This window comes from Sebastes fasciatus, chromosome 20, assembly GCF_043250625.1.
Source record: "Sebastes fasciatus isolate fSebFas1 chromosome 20, fSebFas1.pri, whole genome shotgun sequence".
Lineage (NCBI taxonomy): Eukaryota > Metazoa > Chordata > Actinopteri > Perciformes > Sebastidae > Sebastes > Sebastes fasciatus.
The window spans coordinates 16,181,866-16,203,848 of record NC_133814.1 but is presented as its reverse complement, the minus strand read 5'-3'; the positions used below and the strand labels follow the sequence as shown (position 1 = coordinate 16,203,848).

Here is a 21,983-nt window from a genome sequence, read left to right as displayed (position 1 = left end):
CAAAAAAGCACACTCATATCTTTTGTGACACTCTTTCCAATTGAAAGAAAACTGACTTGCATGTATGCTAATTTCTTTCCTGTACTAAATCAGTGTGATTCAGGCTACGTTCCCAATTGCATACTTTTTTATTTTTAGTACGTACTGCAACTGCCCTTACTGTTACTGTTAAAATGCAGTATGCATACAATTGGGACATACTACTTCGTCCTAACATTGCACCTTGAACTTTGACCCTCTTGCTCATATATCCGCTGGGCAGAGGATTGTGGTTCAGAAGAGCCAGAAAAGCATGCTGACTTGCAAACTGCAAGCCCAAACTTGCAAAAGTACGACTTTACTGAGGGCCGATCCAAATGTAGTTTGAAATCCTGGGAGCGAAAAAGACATAAACTCAACTAAAAGATTTTGACTGTTAAAAGACTAATAGAGCTGAAATATATGGCATTTAATTTAACATTAAAACGGGCAGTGTATGCTGGGATGGTTCTCAACACACCTATACCAGATGTAACTGCAATCACAGTTTGCTTTTACTTCAAAATAAAAATCCTCAAGCTGTTTTCAAAGAACCAAATCAGCTGTATGAGTATTCATATGACAATTTCAGCCCGATAACAGGATGTTAGTCTGGATTAACTAAACCACATTTGAAGAACAGAGCCCTGGTCACTGAAATCCCATATTAGTCATCCATGATCATGAGACAGTGTCATGAGAACTTCCTCACACATTTTGGTTTCTTTGGAAAGAACAGAAAAATGAATCACAGATGCTTGAGCAGAAGAAAAACTGTCAGTGCAAAAACAAAAATGACCCGATGAGGACCCCTGCTGGTCGCCATGTATGTCTGAGAATATTAGTCAACCAAGTACCAATTTGGTTCCAGGTTTAAGCAACTGATCTTTGTAGGACAACTGATAAAATACAAATGTTAAATTTAAATGATCACACCTGTGGTTTGCTTTCTTGGCCTCATTTAGTTGGATTACATCCAATCACAGGGGTCAATTTAACCACTATGGAATCAATTGAGTAATTGACAAGATTAGAGCAATTTATGTGATAACACTTTAATAATACAGAGAGGTTAGTGCCATTTAACACAGAAGGCAAGTGTGCGTAAATTGTGTATAAAAATGAAAAAAAAGGCAGCGTTGTTTGATCATCATGAATGCAATATCACATCAAATATTTCACTTATTGAAACATAAAAACAGTTTGGAGCTCAACATCATATTTAGAGATTAATAGGCTCAGCACACAGAATGATCATTATCATATCCGTTATATGTACAAAAAAAATTGCATTTAATTTGCAACATGTTTGAATGAAGCGTGCTAGAATCTTTGAATGGGTTCATTATTATAATGGGTTATTATACATTTATTTTAATAGCTATAATAGAATTTTATTATTGAACAAATGTGATGTCTTATTACAAAGTAAAAAAAAAAAACATTTGTTGAACTGAGGAGGCTCCGTTTTAATTATCCTTACATTTGACAAGGCAGGTTGCAGTACATTTTGTTCATGGGCAACACTGTGGAGAGTATTTTAATTACTTATTTAAAGGCACAAGTTCACCACCAGATGTCCCTCACTGCATGATAGATCAGTTTAGGTATAATGTTGTCAAATCATTATGGGAAACACTTTCCTTACATTTTAGACAACCACTTTTGAAGGTTACATTTAGGCACTATGTAGTTTTGTAGTTATATTTCCTGGCTGTCACTGCAATCATGTTAAATGTGTCCAGCCCTCATTCCCAGGGCGTCAAATACTGAAGCTTTGTCACAGACATCTGCATTCGGTACCGCCGCACAAGGCACTGGTATGAACCGTACCGGGCGTTCCATTAACTATAATGTAAACCTCTGGCCTCTCCGGTCCAGCTTTCGCTGCGAGGCTGCAGATTTCCACTTGGAGTCGCTGCGCCGCCGTGCACATCGGCTGTGACCGCTCCGTCCTCCTCACGGGGATTGCCTCATTAACGTTATAGTTCCCTCATAGCGTTGGGTTTAAATCCAAAATACTGCCAAATAGGTGCTTTTGCTTTTCGTTTTGACGCCAAATCCTCCGCCATCGTCTTGTTTGTCAACTCTCTCTCGTCCCGTGTGTGAAATCTGACTCCAGCTACTCTGTGCTGAGACTCTATACGGAGCAGACACTTTCACTTTCAGATTGTAGCGTCCGTCGTCCGACTATGTATTGATAACACGGTGCTGATACGCCAAAATTAACTAAATGTGATTTATTTCTATAAAAAAAGCACGACGGTGGGGGCGGCGGGCAAGTAATGTAATCAGTGTGTGCCCGACCACCGTGTAACACCGACTACCGTGCCAAGCCCACTGCGCGTTCCATTAACTATAATGTAAACCCATCTGTGGCAACAGTTACCGCTCTGAGAAAGTGCACCTGGAGTGTGGTGACGTAGTTTCAAGAGCGAAAGAGACACATCGGGCGGGCGGGAGGGGAGGTGGATGGGTCCAACAAACACAAGGCTTTTATCCAGGAGACCTGTTCGTGTCCCGTGCGTCACGTTACAATCAGCTGTTTGTTCGTGTCCCGTCACAACGTTCAGTGTCATTTTCACTGTACAAATGTATTAGTATTAAGCCCAACCATGTAGTTCTTTCCTAAACCTAACTATAGTGGTTTTGTTGCCTAAAGACGCCAAGGGGGGGTATGCGACGAGTTGGGAGGAGAACATGTTGATGTGTTAAATCTTATAGCATTGCAGAAATATATGCAAATAGGATTTAGCTGTGTGTTTTTTTTATGTTTTATCTTCACTAATTGCTCTCGAACATCTGGAGAACGCAGCATGCTCATTAGATTAAACTCTTCGATCAGTTGGTTCAGTAGTTAAATGGTAACATTTCCATCTGCCATGCAGGCAAACATCAGGCTTGAGGGGGGTAGAGCAACACCTCCCAAAAGAAAGTTGGAAAGAATACAAAAATCTTACATAAGAGCACACTGGGATGAACTTCACATAATCACAATGAGTCGACTCCAGTTCCCATTCAAAAATCCACATCAGATCTTACTTCATGCTGGGAGAAGGAGACCTGGCCAAACTTAACAATACTTGTCCAAGTGGCCAAAAAGGAAAAAACAATGTCACAAATGTAAATAACAAGAAGAATTATCTGTGAAACTTCTTCTAGGCGTTTTTTTTTTTTTTAAAACAAGGTATGCTGGAGAGGGAGAGAGTTTTGAGAGACGTAGAGCGAGACAGAAAGCAGGACTGAGAGGGTGGGGAGAGGAATGTGAGGCGCTGCTCTGGTGTGGATGGAGGGAAAACTCCATTCTCTTGTGCTTTGGTAGCGTCTCAGCGTTGAATTACACCCACAGCTGGACAAAACATACTGAGCCCACTATTTAAGATCATCCATTCAAAGAAACAGCAAGCATTTAAAAAAAAAAAATGGAAGCTTAATAATCCATCACTATACTGTAAAGAGCTTCAACATGAATATGTATTGAACACAGAAATACAAAAGCAAAGCAAAGTTTTTCTTCATAACTTTTGAACCCACTCCTTGTACATATATCTATAAGAGGAATGACTAAGTAACACATAGAGTAGTTCTGTAAACTTGGCACAATTTTTTGATTTTGAAGAGGCAATGTAGGATTTAAGAAAGCAGCTAAATCAATTAAGGCGAGAAAACCTGCCTTCACATGGCTTGCCAAGTAAGGGATAATGTACAGCGAGCCGGTCATTGTTGTGAAATAAACCCTGACACGAAGTGGAGGGGTCCTGCATTGCCCTGAAGGGGTTTATTTCACAACAATGACCCGCTAGCTGTACATTATCCCGCTTATTACACAGCTACTTACTTAAGAAATCAATAATTTGACACAAAAATGGTCCGCCAGCGTCCAACATCAGAAGAAAATCCACGGGGGGCGACGAGTGTCAAGGCAGGGAAGCCCGCTAATAGTTATTCACAGTTGGCTTGACGGCAGTGGTGAAAGCTGGCTTTAAATTTGGCACAAATATGCGCAAAAAATATAACAATTTAAACGAGAATACAATACAGACCTATCGTCTGACAACATTCATCAAAGAGGAATTTGAGTAGTGCATCACAACCCATGAAGCTAGAATGATAACTGCTATTCTTGACAAGTCTTACACTAATATTTACTGATAAAACAGGCAAATTTGATTACAGTTAGTCATTACTTCATCAAATTAATAATCTGTAACAGGATCCAAGGAAATACCAAAACACAGTAATATATTCTGATTACATTCAAATTACTTTGCCAGATATGAGGTACGATGCCGATTAAAGAAAAAAGTGAAAAAGGGAAATGCATTTCAGGTTAAATCTTTTACTTTGAAGACAGTACCAGGGCCGGTATGTATGAAGACGCTTTTTTTTTTTAATCTTAAATATGTTCAAATTCTACGAATGACATCATGATGCTCTTATTCTTACAGTTAAGAATAAGGGTCTTGAGAAAAAGAGTCATCCGTCAGCTCCCAGATGAATTAAGAGAGCTGTGAAATATAAGAATTTTGTTTTGAAAGACAATGAATAACAAAACAAAGAAAGTGCAAATCAAAATTATTCTTAATATATAAACTTTTTTATAATCTTTTCATGGAAATGCTTCATTTTTAGGTCGACCTTTGCGACACAATTAAGCACATCATTGAATAACATTTTCTGGTTATCACTTAAAATGGTTACTATCTTTAACTCATTTAACATTTTTATGAATATTTTAGCTTTTTTTATAGTATATAATCTTTCCTCTTGTGCGCTGCAATATAGTGAAGCAATGGCTGCAGTGCATGATGGGTAATCTGGATCATGACTATGATGACTGATGCATTATTTTCCGCTTCTATATTCAAAGCTGTGTCTTTTTTTTTTACATTGTTTACTCAGAAGTCAATGTATAGGACCACATATGGGACCATTTCTTAGAGGTTTCATACATACCGACCCTGGTTTGTTGTGATAACAAATATTATTCTTGAGCTGTTGCTGAGCTGACCTAATCTTTTGAAGCTGCACCCCTTCATTTTGTCATTTTTAAAAACCATCTGTAATACGAATACAACCCCAACAATCCCCCAACACAGACACTACACTGTAGACATATTGCACGACAAAATCCTCATAAACATTTGAAAATACTGACAAAGTCAAATAATTCATGGCATCTTGCTTTTCTTCTCTTTTTGACAAGTGAACAATAGGGAACTCATTCAGGAAGTGCTTGAAAATATCATTCAAATAAACACTCTTACTCAATCCTCGGCTTTAACTTCCTCTGTGGTCTCTTCTTTCTTCTCGTTGGTGGCACCTTCAGGTTTTTCTGCACTTTGTACCGGCTCAGGGTCGGACTTTGGCTTCTCGGGCTCGGACTTTGGCTTCTCCTCCTCCTTCTTCGCTTCAGGCAGAAGGATGACTTTCCCGATGTTAAGGCGTTCGTGCATGCGCTTCATGGCATCAGCCACCTGACAGAAGACAGAAGAGCAGAACAGATGGGCACAATAGGTATTTTTCCCACCTATTTTTGGGGCTAGTTTGATGTAATGTATACTTAAAACACTTCTATTGATCAATTTAAGGTTATGCATTGCTTTTTAACATCATGTCAGAAATATGTTTTATCCTCTGCGTTAAATACGTCCATAAATAAGTCAAATCCATAAAAAAAAACAGCGACATACCCAGAATACATTTCCTTTTAAAACTTAGAAATATATTCTACATGAGCACACGCTGACGACCGATGAGTCGAAATGAGGAGGAAGACAAACGAACACAATGGCTATCTATGTATCTCTGCCATAAGTCATCTTCCTATTATTTCCTGTCTCAGCTATTTGTCCTGCTTGCAAACACAAAGCCAGGGTCGTCTCGCATCACACGCCTGTCTATCCTTGAAGCCAGCCGGGGAAACTCGAAACACAGAGAGATATCCCCTGTAAGTAGTGGATGCCACGGTAACAATTTAGACCGTCACCTAGCAACGGCCCTTAAGCACCGACTCATCTGATGAGGGGGATCGAGGTTTGCTCCCCTGCCACACATGAGTGATGGGAAAGTGGAAAACACCAGAAGATTGTGACGCAGAAGAAGCTTCAGAGGAGCTCCTCCTGTGCGATGTCCATTCATCTCATGTCTGTGAATACATGAGTGTGCAGCTGAGAAAACAATAAGGGCTTCTTTTGTATTCAAACCTTTATGATATTGTTTGACATGTCGGGAAATACGCTTATTTGCTTTTCTTGCCGAGGCTCAGATGATAAGATTGATACCGCCCTATAAATATGAAGCTATAGCCAGCAACAGGTTAGCTGAGCTTAGCATAAAGACTGGAATAGTCTGGATATCGTATAGAACCTTTAAGAATTATGTGCAGCAAATCAGCAAGACATCCACTGTCATTTTGTTTCTTTTCATTTCTACGAGTAGCAGAGGTAGATACTGTTTCACCTCAGCCCCAAAAATGTGCAATCATGCATGCATACTTCCTCTTTCACATTTGAGATTTAAAACATGATCAAACTAACCTCCTCAAAGTGATAGCATGAGTCAATGCGGGGCTTGATCTTCCCTTGCTCGTAGAGCTCAAGCAGCTTGGACATAGTCCTGTCGATGAGCTGCTCATCAGTGATGTAGCCCAGGTGGAAGCCGCTGATGGACTTGTTGGCCTGCATCAGTTTGAGGGTGGTGAGAGAGAACTGGTAGGCCCAGGTTTTTGCCATGGCCAACAGGTTCTTCTTCTGGCCTGTCACACAATTGGCCGCACCTAATGAAGCATAATAGAACAGAGTTCATTAACAACCCCACAGAAGATTTATAGCTGTCTTGTAGAAAGTTAGAGATGATGAAAATGTTGTCAGTTAAGTGGTGACCCAATTAAATTTTGGCACCTGAGCTGAAGCTGATCCTTAGATCTTGTTTTGTTGAGTAATAGCATAAAGTATGTACTATATACTTATTTATTAGGGTGGAATAAGGTAATGTTCTCTTTTTTATTTCTTTGGGAGATGCAAGAGTTGTAGTCTACTATGTCTAACCTAACATCAAGTATCTGATTGTTTTCTATCAGTGATGGAGGATGTTTTCAGATCGTGTACTTAAGTAAAGTAGTAATACTGCAATATGAAAATACTCCATTACGAGTAAAAGCCCTGCATTCAAAATGTCACTTAAAAGTATGAAGTATTATTGGCAAATTGTACTTAAAGTATCAAAAGGAAAAGAGCTCACAATGCAGAAAAATGGTCCTTGTGAATGTACTATTACAATATATATTATAGTATATTACTGAGTTATTATTATTGATTCATAAGCAGCATTTTACGGTGCCAATTATAACTACTTTTATACTGTTTTGTAGTTTAATCTACAAAAATGCATCACATCACATCTAAAAATAGAAATAGATTTTTTTATGTAAAATTTAAATCTTCGGATTAACTTCTACCTTAAGCTGTCATAAAAGTTGCAAACAACATCTCCCTCTGAATTTGATTATACAGGAGCATGAAATGATAAAAACTCAAGTAAAGTACCTCAAATTTGAACTAATGTTCAGTATTTGAGTAAATGTACTTGTGTTACTTTCCACCTCTGTTAGCTACCAATCAAGTCTATTCATTTTTGATAAAATGATGCAAAACAGCATCATTATAATTAGTTAAAATTTGAGCAATTCAAGTAAAACAAAGTAAAAACACAAATACATTAAGGGAGACTCATCAAATGCATTAAAATGTGTTTTTTTTCTGTTTCCAGATGTCTTACCAAAGACTACAAGCTGGCCCATAGGTTTCAACAAACTATAGCCTTTCTGGGTGTCTGAACCACCGAGTGGGTCGAGGACAATGTCCACTCCTGCAGAGAGACAGAATTTAAAAATGGAAATGGATGGGAAGGAAAAACAAAGATGAGGAACTTTTATATTCATGAAGCAAAACACATATTAACATTTAATATGGAAATATGAACTTTCCTGGCCATGCGAGTAAGCTACTGATTCGTGCTTTGAGTGCTGAAACACTTATGATGTGCAGTGAAAGCAGTTGTGTGTTTTCTCACCCTTCGGGCTGATTTTGTGGATTTCCTCCACGTAGTCTTTGGTGCGGTAGTCGATGGGGTGAGTTACGCCACCTTGGGCAATGGTCTCGTGTTTGGAGGCTGACGCCGTGCCAAAAACAGTCACATCTGGCACAGTCCGACACAGCTGGGTAACAGCGGTACCAACACCACCTAGGGATGTGCAGACAGCAGCACAGACAGAAGTGAGAATAGTAACTGAAGGTGTTTCATTTTTCACATTAAAAGCTTTTCAACCTCTGTGATTCCTATCTGAAATGAGTGATTTAAATCATGAAACAATGAATCTACACCAGTGCTTTTTAACTCATAATACCTTGCAAGGATGTGTTGTATGGCTCAGTCATTCAAAACTCATGCCGTGCAGCCAAACATTGTTCAAAACCCACATAATTTACAGTAGATTAACAGTGGTGGGATTATGGTCTGACTCATTTCTAATAACTCCAGTGATGGTAATGGTATCACACTCAGTTCTACAGTGGTTGGTGATTGTAGGGTGGTTGAAATCTTGGAAGACCGAGGAACAAACAACTGAAATAGCAGACAGTCCTGTCTGGACAATGATGGCTGCTTGGACGTGCAGACTCACCAGTAATCCTTCCTGCCCTCTCCTTCACCCTGGCTGATTCATACAGGTCAGCTGACAGCCACCCACACGCTCAACACTGAAACGTGGTCTTTGAGAGAAGGAGGGGATGCATGCAGCAGAGCACTGGACCGTGATGGTGGATGCTGATATTAACTGACCTGTATACTTGGACTGGAGAGCGGTTGATAAACACTGAGCTCTCTTGAGTCACTGCAGCATTAACGTCTTTTAAACATATCATAAATAACTTCAAATAGACAAAAGCTAAAAATGACAAAAATGGCATTGTGACTCATTCAAAAAGGCAGGAGTCATTTGAGTAGACGGGCAAAGCTCAAGTGCTGAGACATTATGCTGATCTGTCTTAAAGCTAGGAGTGGTAATCTAGAGTTGTTCCGATACCGATACCAGTATCGGAAATACGTCAGAAACGGACCAAAATTTGTATAAATTGGCGAGTATGTTATGTATGCTCCAATCCGATACCATAATTTATTAACCCAGAAAAAAAATCCACTCGTTGAACCGGATTATTTTATATATTATTAATTTATGTTCTGTAACTGACAAACTAAATAAGAAAAGAAAGTTCTATTGCATTCATTCTCTGTATGTATTTGTTCATGTTTTATTAAGGGTTTAACCTGAGCCAGGCCATACAATAAAGACAGTAAGAATATCACATCCATACACGGTCAGTAGTAAACAGCTGTTGAATAATAATAATAACTATATCATCTTTTTTTATCATGCTGGTATCGGATCGGTACTCGGTATCGGCTGATACCACAAGTCCAGGTATAAAAATCGGTATCGGGAAGGAAAAAATGGCATCCGAACATCTCTAGTAATCTTGAGAAACCAGAAAGAATAAGCTAGATTTTTAAAAATTATCCAACCGAAAAACCCAGCCCGGGGTTGCCAACTCTTTTCCAATGAAAGAAGCTAGCAGCACTAACTCCAAAAGTCCCTAAATCTAGCGAGAAAGTCGCCAAGTCTGCAACACTGACAGTCCGTCACTTCAGGCTTCCCTCCAAAGCCACTCCCCTACAATTATCATTATGAACATAAACATATCATAATGAACATGAACAATGAGCATGGCTATTATTAGTACTCACAGCTAACAAGCTGGCAGCTTGTGGAAGACTCCAAATGAAATGTTTGAACAGGTTTATTACAGTCCTGCGACAGCCGGAAATGCCGGTTTTACATTTTTTAGTCAGAGCATTTGATTTATTGATTGCCATCGGGATGAAATGAAAAATCCAACAAATATAACAAAAATATGCTTTTGAAGAACATTACCAACCCTAGCTTTAACTAGTGACTACAAAGCAGGCTTTTATAATACATAATATTTATCTCTAATTTATCCATGCTTACAGTTTTGGACAGACACTGGGTGCAAAATTCCCAGCACTCACATAATAAGCTCATAATTACTATTGTTAAACAACTGAAATACACATTATGTTGTCTTGAAGATGTTTCACTGACCGTCTGAAAGGTTTTATGGTCGTCACACCCTCGAGAGAGGAACATCTGAGGGCGTGTCTAAACTGCTCAGGTTAAACTAGTCCATCACATTGTAACACATATAAAGTACAGCACAATAAGGCACAGGTAATGTGTGATCAATCAGGGATTTATTCAGATTTTTAGCTAAAATAACAGTGTTTTTTTGAAAGTGAATAAAATGTCGATTTGGCTGAAAGCACTGTCTGCTATTTGTTTCTCAATCTTCTAAGGTTTAGAAGTGTAGTGCCACTACGGTCACTGGAGTTATTCGAAATTAATCTGACCATAATCCCACCACTGTTAATCTACTCTACATGTATGACCTTTTAACCCCTTGAAATCCAGTTTTCCCCTACTCATTTCCTTTAAGTATCTCAAAGGTTGAAAAATCATCTTATTCTAACTGACAGTAATACATATACTGTATATATTCTGTTTCAGCTTGTTCCAACTCTAAATTATGTGTGATTTGTATCTCTTTATACATATTTTTCCCAAAATTCAGCTGGACATAATTGATATCTTTGGAAAGTTTGGGGTCTCCACTAGAATTTAAAATAAAGTTATGTTGTTTTGAACAATGCTTGGCTGCACTGCATGAATATTTCCAACAGCAGTGGATAAAACAAATCCCACTATAAGGTCCATTTAGTTTACCTTGCACGGCAGCTGGATTCTTGCGATGTCACGAGATCATGTGGAAAATATCAGGATCAAATATCACACGAAAATCCATCGTTTCAGGCTTCAAATAATGTGTTTTTGTCCGGCGAGCCAGTGCACCGACCAATTGATGTCCTGTGAGGAGCTACTAACTGCTACGGGCGTGGCTTAGATGTGTTTTAGTAGCTGTTCTGGAGTAGCAACTAACGATTATTTTCATTGTTGATAAATCTGTCGATTATTTTTCGATTAATCGATTAGTTGTTTGGTCTGTAAAATGTCAGAAAATGGTGAAAAATGTCTAAGTGTTCGGATGACGTCCTCAAATGTCAAAGATATTCAGCTTACTGTCATACAGGAGTAAAGAAACCAGAAATATGGAGTTTTCCCAGTTGTCATACAATTGTAGAAGTCCAAATTTATATTTTGTTTCTGAGCAAAAGCTGAGGTTCAAAGTTCATTGTTAAAAGATGAATATCATCCTACTGTGATTAAAAAAAGAATACTACATGCACCTTGGTTATTTAAACACACACAATTCTCTGCAGTAAATGAGACGTATTTGCTTGTTACAATGTTGGAGCCCCTTTTTGAAATGTCAGGTGTTGCCAAAGCAACCACACCTAATAATTATCCTGTTTTCCATTTTATGAATAAGCTGCTATGAGACCGCAAAACACACACACACACACACATACACACACACACACTGTCTCTATAGTCACCCGTGACCCATGGTCTCTCGGCTTTTCAGCACAGAAATGCGGCGGCATTCAGAGAAGTGATTAGTGTCCCGGAGTGAACGAACTGTGTGACTCTTCACAGGTTACCCAGGAGACTGGTGGGGGACGATTGTTATACGTCACAATGTGGGAGACGGTCTGTCCACCCGCACAACATAATGGAGACCACTGATTTAGTTTGAGGAGATCAATCGTGTCTAAAATCACAATTTTGTTAATTTATCATGTATAATGTTTATACTGTTGATATCTTTTTCCAATTAAATTCAGTGTATTGTCTATGTTGTTGTCAAGTACTAAACTATGTCTGTTTTTTACTATCTCTAAAATTATTGATAGATACATACAAATCGTGTATATTACATGACTGTAATTATTTCATATAATATGCAGCCTGGAGGGTTTTTAGGCAATTCTCCTTCACATCCCCTTGCAAATTATATATTGTATTTTTTTTTTTTTTTTATATGTGTAAATAAATAAATAAACAAACAAACAAACTGGTCCTTTAAATGATGATTCAATTATAAAAATTGTCATTTAAATGGCACAAATTCTACAGCATACCTAAATTAAACGGAGAGAAGAATCCAGACTTTGGAGAAATTACTTTTTCTAATTTCTTGGATTTTGTTATAACTTGCTGGAATGATGCATCTTCATTATTATGGCGTAATATTTTCATATGACACGGATCACTCGCTGCCTCAGGTTTTCAGTAATCACTGAAATTCATTGTGTGTGTGTGCGTGCGTCTCTTACCTGCTGCCATGTGGATGAGAACACTCTTGCCCGGCCTCACGTTGGCGATCTCAAACAGCATCATGTAGGCGGTCAAGTAGTTAACGGGGAGAGCAGCACCTTCCTCAAAACTCATCTGCTCGGGCATGAGGAAGGTGCGGTTGGCGGGCACAACAACCACTTCCTGCCACATGCCACAGAGGCTCAACACCATGACTCGATCCCCGACCTGAGGGAAGGAAGAGGAAGAGAGGAGAGAAAGTTATGGAGGGGATCTTGGTGGTGATGTTGAGTCTGTGTCCTGACTAGAGTTGCAACATTTCTGGACAATTTCCAAGGGAAGTGAAGCTTGGGATTTTTGAAATTTTTGCACAATTTCAATATAAAAATCTGACCTTTGAACAGTAGTAATACTCTTCCATCATATGCACAGATCATTTGCATTTACCATGTGGGATGTAGGTTGATTGAGCACACTAATTGACGAGTTTGAATTAATCTACTTCCATTCATTCTTTATTGCAAAACATTTATTTTATAGATTGGCTGTTCACTATAAACCAGGGCTATTCAACTTCAAAATCAAGTGGTGCCAAATAAGAAAAAATCACTGTGGGTTTGTGGGCCACACAGGATACTTTGTCAGTTAACGGCTACAAATAACCCTTACAGTATAATGTTAATAGACATTACTACATGGAATAAACAAGTCACACGCTTCCCCTTTTCTTTCATTCGAGCCCTCAGGAAAACTGGCAGAAAACGAGCCGTGATTTGACATGTAGTGCCTCTTCTAGTGTATCTAGTGCTGGTAAAGTACTCATAATTGGCGATTTTCACCATCAGCTTTACGTCTCTTTGGCTTTGAGATAGACATTTTTAAGCTTGTTGTAAGCTTAGCTAACGTGAGTTTCTCTGTGGCCCGCCAGCCCAGAGTGCAACGTGAGGCTTGACTGAGAGAATTGATTTATTTGGCATGGTAAAAGGTTGGTTTCTATCTGTATATGACATGATATATGCAGCCTGAGAAGATAACCGCTATATTTCCATTTTATTCTTGTTAATTTCCATTAACTCCCATGGAAAGGTCCAACTTGAATATTCCTGTAATTTTGCATCCCTAGTCCTGACTCTTTAAGGGACGAGTATAAGACAGATGTTGTTTGACTGTGAAAACGAGAAGTAGCTGCCTCTTCCATGAGCTCATTTCTCTTGTGTCACCACCACTTTGCTCTCGTCTGCAGTGCCGGCAAATGCCAAATTGAGGTCAAGCAGGCAGGAAATCACCTGATGTATCTTTGCTGTTGAATGACATGAGGGCAAGTTATTACTCTGCTGCTGTGCTCTGTCAACGATCATGTTCATATATTTGAACTACTGAAATTATGGCAACAAGCAAAGACTATTTTCACTATCGATTAATCTGCTGATTTATTGTTTGGCCTACACAATAGTAAAAGATGCCAATAACAAATTTCCAAGTGCCCAAGGCGTCGTCTTCAAACTGTTTGAGTTGTCTGACCAACATTTTAGAACCCAAATTTGATTTACTGACATATATGACACAGAAAAGCAAAACAAATCCTCACATTTGAGAAATTTGAACCAGCAAAAGTTTTGCACAAACAAGGGGGCTCATGGGAAATGTTGTTCCTGCGTTGTGTCCTGTTTTCTTCCACGGGGACGCGCTAGTATAAAAGTGATCACTGGTGTTGCGAAACTTGCCAAGAAAGTGAAGGGCTCAGGAAAGAAGTGTGATTGTGAACGCTGCACTGCTTCCTGTTAAAACAGCCTTGAGAGCTCTGAGCCACGCCCACTTCCTGCTGCACACAAACCCATCACAATAGACAGATGACACACAAATAATTACACACCACATTAAAAAACACACACACACACACACAAACACATCTTGCAGCATATGTCTGTTTATAGTGAGATAACTCTAATAGCTCAAACTTCCAGCTTCAACTTCCACCTCACATGACTCAGATGCTCCGTTTTGGGGTTGATAACATTTCTCAACCTCTGGGTCTTATGAAACTCAAAAAAACGCACGATAGTCAACTTTTAAAAAAGGCTGAGCTCAGTTCCTGGAACGCCGACGTGACCCGAGGTAACTGAGGTGATGTTTGAAGTAGGACAGTGACAGTTTGTGTGGAAACCTGCTGTTTATTTTGAATCAGTTACTACGAAACTTTGGCCAGCAAATTAAGTGGGACAGTACAGTTTTTACTGCTGTTTATATCAATACATGGAAGATATAAACACAGGGCACCTGCTTTAAATTGACCGGATTATGCTGCAGATGAATACAGAACACATTGCTACACATCCTCTCATCACACAACACTAAGTTGATTAAAGAGATTATTTTGCAGAACAGATGGTGTGTTTCTTTCAAAGCGGCCAGTTGGAACAGTTTAACACACAAACATCAATCAAGTTATGAGGCATAATTATTGACCGTTGATGCTTTTTATCTCCGAGCATCTGTGACGAGGTAATGCTGTAATGGGATCCTACATCACACATCAGCTTTGTCTGCTTTCCAAGCGTCTTATGAAGCAGCCACACCCTGCTGTCCTCATCTGGAGAAGCCTGGCTGCTGCTCGATTGAAACAGGATCAGCCTCTCTCGGTAAACACTTTGGATTCCCTTAATGTGATTGTCCGCTGCTCTGTGTGCCTATACTGCAGTCCCACCCAGATTCTTACACCAACCTAACCTACCATCTTGAATCTTAACCATTTTCCACCTAAAAGGTCTTACTGGAATCCTTAAATTCACACCATTTCCTGCACTGCTGCATGTGGTGTTTTGCTGCTTCCTTCCAAAAAAGAGATTTTGGGAACGCACTGCTCCCTCTATAGGATTCTTGCTCTCGAACATGGAGAGAAGGATGGAGGGAGGAAGGAGAGGAGGGTGGGATAGGAGGGTTATAAATGGAGGAGGAAGAAGGGAAATTCCATACTGACACAGAGGGACACGGAGGAGGTTCGGTAATCCAAAACACACGTGTTAAACATGTTAAAGATGTGGCTAATTGAAAGAAGACTGATGACTGACCTCAAAGTGTAAGTTAAACCCGCAGTAGGCAGGATGTTTTTGGCATTAGTGGGCAAAGAATTCCATAATAACCTTTCAGCATGTTGTTATTCAAGTGTTCTGAGAGAGAACTAGACTTCTGCACCTCCTTGTTTGTCTGTTTTCAGGCTTTAAAACATCTAGACCGTGACAGGAGACTTTGGCCAATCACAGGGAGAGAGAGCATTCCTATTGGCTGTTCATTCAACAAAAGGCAGCTGTCAATCACTCACAAACTCCGATCAAACGGTCAAACTAGGCAGCGCTGATCAAATATGAATTAATATTCTGTTACTGCAATGCCTATTTCGCTCCTCAAATGTTTTCAGAAACATCTGGTAGTGTACTGTTTAGCTTTAAAATGATGTCATGATGGCCAGGTCACAAACTTTCTCATTTTACAGCTAAACAGTACACAGTACACGGCAGGCTGTCGTGTCGATGTCAGTAGGGGCACCGGAGGACACTTGAGGACACAGAGGGACGTGATTTTTTTCAGATTACCTGTCTCATGCACTACTGTCAGGATATAGTGACCGTTTTATAAAAATGACTTTTTCTTAATCATATTCGCTCCATTTCTACCCACTTCCGCTTTAAGACCCAGTTCACGTTACAGCTAAATATAGTTACTGTGTCTCATGCTGGTGATTAGTATGGTCTGTGGTTTGAATTGCTCCATGAATCACACATATAATGTTTGTCAATTTAAAACATTATTTTTTAAGTCTAAAAAAGTCGCAGTTTGTTGTAAAACTGTATCAGACTGTGAAAATACATAATTAGAAAGATGACACGCCCAAAAGTCGCGTAAGTGACGTCTCTCTCTCACTAAAGCTACGATGCGTGTGTGTTTCCTACTGGGATGTACTCACACGAGCTGATAAAAAAAGACCAGGAGTCGCTGGATAAAACACATCAGGTAAGATAACGTTACCTAGCTAGTGTTGGTGACGTTTATTATATCTCAGACGAGAGATGTAGTTCACTGAGCGGTTTCACACAAAACTAAATTATACTACGACAAACTGCGACTTTCTTGACTTGCAAAATTATGTTGTAAACTGACAAACATCGTATGTGCGATTCATGGCGCGATTCAAACGGGATCATCAAATGATTTGTCTCTCACCGTTGACTACCGTTCATATTTTTTCCCCCAATATGTTGGTCCACCGGAAGGGGCGGGACTTCGCCTCTCTATGGATGCACGTTGCCCTAGTTTGTGCCTCTCATGTATTAACATTACATCTAGTCACAGAGCCAAGCAGCAGATATTATTACTGGGAATTTATACCCAGCGATCTTTGAAAGAAACTAGGTTGTTTAACAAGACTTGATGAATGAAAAAATATTCCTTACAAATTGAGCAAGGAAATATGTCATTTCCTGCTGCCATCTTTGTCTGGATTAGGAAAAAGTGGAACTTGGGAAACGGGTTTTAAATATTTTCCATCCTGACGGTTAGAAGAATCATTAATTAATACACAAGAGGCACAAACTGGGGCTAGGATTCACAATGATTAACTGTGCAAAAGCTCCCTGAATGTTTCACTTCTCTTGACAAGAACAGCAGATCAAGGTTCAACTTACTCAGATCATAAAGGAAAAAAAAAGCTTCTTCAGTTTATGGAAGGATGAAGATTTAGAAGAAAAATGAGAGAAAATAACGTCAGATTTTTGTCCCTGAGTTCTGCATGGGAGTCATCGGTCGCTGAGATTTACATACAGAACAAATACATCGCCTCTTTCGAACCCAATGACACAGCTGAAAAATCCTGTTACTCATTCAAATATGAGTGTCTTCCATATGTACTACGAGTGTACTCACGCAGAACATAAGCGAACTCTGCTGCTTTGATTCTTTGTAGCAGCGCAAGTAAACAAGTGAAAGCTGGAGAGTCTCTGCAAAAGCCTGTGACATGAAGTCATGGAGGTTGCTTCCAATGAGTCACTATGTTTTTTATCCTCCATATGTTGAAAAATAATAAAACACAGTACATATAACCAGTGGCCTCTGGGATCAGCTCTGCAGCTTTAACTGCAATGAATCAGGTGCTTCAAATAGAGCAGTCTGCAGCTGACTGGATTTAAAAGGAGGCACAGACACATATTGCATATAAATATTCTGAACCTTTTTCATCAGACTTGATGAATTAAAAACTGTAAAACTCGACCTCTGGAAAGCTCTTATCAAGGAGAAGGTAAATGTACTCTTGTGCCGGGGAGAAGAATGTAAACACTCTTCAAGGACACACTGTAAATCAAACACTGTAACTGTTCATAACGCAAGAATTTTACAAGAAAAAACCTCTTTCCTCACATGAATAGACCGCATTACATTAATGGATTGTTAGACTGATGGAGGTTATTTATGAAGGGGTTCGGCTCTTTCCCTCTGCATACACAACAGAATGTGCGGAGATGTTTTAAGACATAGAATAAGGCTGCTTGTACAAATAGATGGCATTGGTAGATATTGCAAATTGACTAATTAATTGGTTCCAGTTTGTCAATTGAGGATTATCTGCTTTTCTATATTTTCTATCATTGCAATCTGGAATATTTTTTTTTTTTTTACTTTTGGTCTGACAGATTTGAAGTTAACGCAGATTTGTTTTAACGCCACTAATTTCTTTAACGTATTAACGCAACTAGTGTTTTTTAAGTTGTAGCGGGCTCAGTTTTAAAGCTAAAGTGAAGATACTGTTATCATATATATCATTTAATTATCATAAAACTTAAGGAATTTATTGGTACCAACAATGTCATACTAGCTTGTTGCAAAGAAGGTTAAATAACACTCCAAAGTTACGCAAAATTTTGGTGAGGAAAAACTGGCATGGCCATTTTCAAAGGGGTCCCTTGACCTCTGACCTCAAGATATGTGAATGAAAATGGGTTCTCTGGGTAACCACGAGTCTCCCCTTTACAGACATTCACAAATTCAGTCAGGAAGACTAGGGGTGCAATCTCATTCATTCTCATTTATTCTGGGTCTCTCTCTCATGGGCTTTTACTATGTCAGCTGATTATGGGCGTCTCTCTCTATTCAGTGACCAATCAGATCTTGGTATATCTCCCTAAACCAATCACATTGTTGCTGTCAAAAGTTTAAAACTGTTCTCTTCTATGCTGCTTTCAATGTCAGTATCAGCACAAACTGATGCGACCCTCCATCGCCCCATCACCTCCAGATTCATCACATCAGAGTAATCCTGCTCCACTTCATTCATCAGATCTGCATCAATCGTTTCACTACCACCATCACCTAGGTGAATAATCCTAAATCCAACCACGGCATCACTTCCCCCTTACTATGTCACATTGGGTCTAAATCGCCAAAGACTGTTACTATTCATAAATGTGTGCACTTTGTAATAAATTACCATTCAATTCATATGAGTCTCTCCTGATTGAAATATATATATATATTCAGATAAACAGTGAAGTAATGGCTGTTTTCATTTTTACAGGTTTCTCTACAACTTCCACAAAAGAAATGGGGGAACTGTAGATGGAAAAAAGATCTGTTTTAATGTTTGGAAAAGATTACCAACATGTTTTGGCCAGGAGTGACAACCCATGTGCCACTGGAGAACCAATAGGATGCAGATTTACAGACTAGAAACACTTTGCATACTTCAGTAAGTAGTAGTGGTATTTAGTGGCTATGTGAGTGCACATTCAGAGGGCCTTTTCTGACTCACCTTCCTGTCCTTCACATCCTGCCCGACTGCCTCGATGACCCCTGACCCCTCCATCCCCATGGCGACAGGCGGTGCAGGCAGCAGCTCGTACAGTCCCTGTCTGCCCATCAGCTCGGCGAAGTTCAGCCCGCACGCCTTGATGTTCACCAGGACCTCTCCAGCCTCCAGCTGCTGCTGCTGCGTCTTCAGCGGCTTCACCTGCATCAGCTTCACCTTGTCGTAGCCTCCGTAGCCGGTGAGGACCAGAGCCCTGCAGGAGACGGGCTTCTCCTCCTCGGCTGCTGCGGGGCTGCCGGACTCCTGCGGAGCTTCTGCAGCCGCCGGTGGAGGCTCCTCGTCGGGCATCTTCTCCTGCTGCAGTTGCTGCGGAGGAGTTGGAGCCTCTTCACCAGACATGATAATAACCTACTTGTGATGAGCGCACCTTCTTCTCTTGTGGTTTTCAGTCCAGATCAATAGTTCAGCCTGTTTTAGGGCGTTTTCTTTGAAAAAAATTTCACACTAAAGGAAAATAAAACAGTCCTGTTGAATGACAATATTTCTGGTAAACTGATATAAAAGAAGTCCCTCACCAAACACAGTGGTTTCCTTTGTAAAATGAGCTTATTGCTGCAGGGTTTCCTGTCTGCGCTCAACAAGTGACTGACGTCAATACAAACACGTGTTAAACACTAATTCCGATTTTGGTTTTCACAATAAAACACTTCCTGTGGCCTCAAAAGCAATTAGTCAAAAAATTATATAGTATATAATCTCACCAATTTAAAAAAGAGATAAGCAATGACTAAAATAAGATTTGATTAATGAAAACATATGCTATTATTCTTTTAATCTTTTAAAGGTCCCATATTATAAAAAAGTGAGATTTTCATGTTTTTTTTATTATAAAGCAGGCTTGAGTCCTATATAAATACTGTGAAAGTATCGAAACACTCAATCCACAGGGAAACACACACAGCCCGTATTCAGAAACTCTGCATTTGAAACAAGCTGTCGGGATTTCTGCCCATTCTTGATGTCACAAATATACAATATTTAGACCCTTGACACAGTTTTAAACGTAAACATTCTAAATGTGTCCCAGTTTATTCCTGGTTGCAGTGTATGTGAATGTCATCAGCTGACAGGAAGTACACATGGACCCAAGCTGTTGCCTAGCAACGCAATTCTGTTACAATTCCGTCAAAATGCGCTAAAACAGAGCGTTTCAGACAGAGGGTAAATACAGGCATATTCAGGCTGACAGTATGAGGAAAATTAAGTTTTTTTTACATTAAAGCATGTAATCATGTTCTAGTAGAAACACAAAATACAAGTATGAACCTGAAAATGAGCATAATATGGGACCTTTAAAATCAGTCCCAGGCCATGAGGTCACTGTGACCCAAGAAATCTAGGCTATTTTCTTTTGAACAATAACAATAATAATAATAATAAATCATATTTATATAGCACTTATCAGCAAAGATGTGTTGAAAAGTGCAGAATATGAAAGAATAATTACACCTAGTCTCTTTGTGGGTGCACTGTTTCCACACATCAACAATGTAACCTAAATATTGAAGCAATCTTTCTGTGAATGTAACTGAATGAGCTCCACACTTTTCAACTCTGTATAACCAAATGTGATATCAGCCTATATATAGCATTTCAATTACTCAGCTAACTGACATTAAAATTGCTCAGTGGGATGATCCATGATAAATTATGAGCGTGTTTGTGTCTGGTTGTACTCAATATTTATTGTGGACAGGATTCCATTTATGAAACTGACTTGACATGCTTTTATTTTTATGTAAAATTCTGCAGCTTCCACTGTTTTTCTACCTCTTTGTGGCTGGCTTGATGCAGCTGAAAAAGTGACCAATCCGTTTTGTTGGCAAAAAGCTGAGAGATGTGAGCCAGAAAGCTGTGGAGAGCTTCAAACCCCGGATACTGGAGTGCTGGGAGGAAGAAATGGGATTATCTGAGGTCTGTCCTGGAGGAAGCAAAACAGTTTGGCTCCCATTTGTTATTCAGGAGGAGTCATATAATATTATAACTATCTAGTGCATACAGATGTGAATAAATTATTATCTCCAGGTTGTGACAATAAAGATGTCACTACTTTTTGCTCATAGTTAATCGCAGATTTGTTAAGTATTTAATACTCTTATCAACACAGGAGACAAATATTGTCCAGAAACCCTCACAGGTACTGCATTTAGCATTAAAAATATGCTCAAATCATAACATGGCAAACTGCAGCCCAACAGGCAACAACAACTGTCAGTGTGTCAGTGTGCTGACTTCACTATGACTTGCCCCAAACTGCATGTGATTATCATAAAGTGGGCATGTCTGTAAAAGGGAGACTTGTGGGTAATCATAGAACCCATTTTCATTCACATATCTTGAGGTCAGAGGTCAAGGGACCCCTTTGAAAAACATTTCTGACCAAAATGTAGCTAAATTTATAACATATCTTCACTCTAGCTTTAAAACTGAGCCCGCTACAACCTACAAATCGCAATGCGTTAAAGAAATTAGTGACCTTAAAACAAATTTGCGTTAACGCATTATTATCGCGTTAATTTGACAGTCCTAATGGGAACCAATCTGAGGTAGGTTCCTCCCATATATCCTCATGCAAGCATCAGCATAAACTGACATTGTAATCCATTATTCTAATAAAAAACCTCTGATGTATTTAAGGCCTTTGTGTGTGTTTTAAAACACCAGACACAGCTGGGTAATTGATATTAAGACGTACTCAAATGAAATATTTATAAGTAAGCTCCTTCCCTTCATAATGGCAATGACTGGTTTCAGTCGCCC

The 21,983-nt window shown here is 39.3% G+C and overlaps 1 protein-coding gene and 1 long non-coding RNA gene across 2 annotated transcripts; one reads left to right on the top strand and one right to left on the bottom strand.

Moving 5' to 3' along the window:
- Positions 1 to 1,057: 1,057 nt before the first annotated feature.
- LOC141759083 (synaptic vesicle membrane protein VAT-1 homolog) lies at positions 1,058 to 19,827 on the bottom strand. Its single transcript, XM_074621010.1, has 6 exons — positions 19,167 to 19,827; positions 12,391 to 12,598; positions 8,092 to 8,262; positions 7,798 to 7,887; positions 6,558 to 6,796; positions 1,058 to 5,495 (listed from the first exon to the last, which is right to left on the bottom strand). Exons 1-6 carry the CDS (start codon positions 19,560 to 19,562, stop codon positions 5,286 to 5,288), a joined length of 1,314 nt encoding a protein of 437 aa, XP_074477111.1. The 5' UTR covers positions 19,563 to 19,827; the 3' UTR covers positions 1,058 to 5,285.
- On the top strand, positions 15,287 to 18,949 carry LOC141759084 (uncharacterized). Its single transcript, XR_012592004.1, has 3 exons — positions 15,287 to 15,446; positions 18,608 to 18,731; positions 18,933 to 18,949. It is a non-coding gene; the product is annotated as an uncharacterized LOC141759084 (long non-coding RNA).
- Positions 19,828 to 21,983: the final 2,156 nt, after the last annotated feature.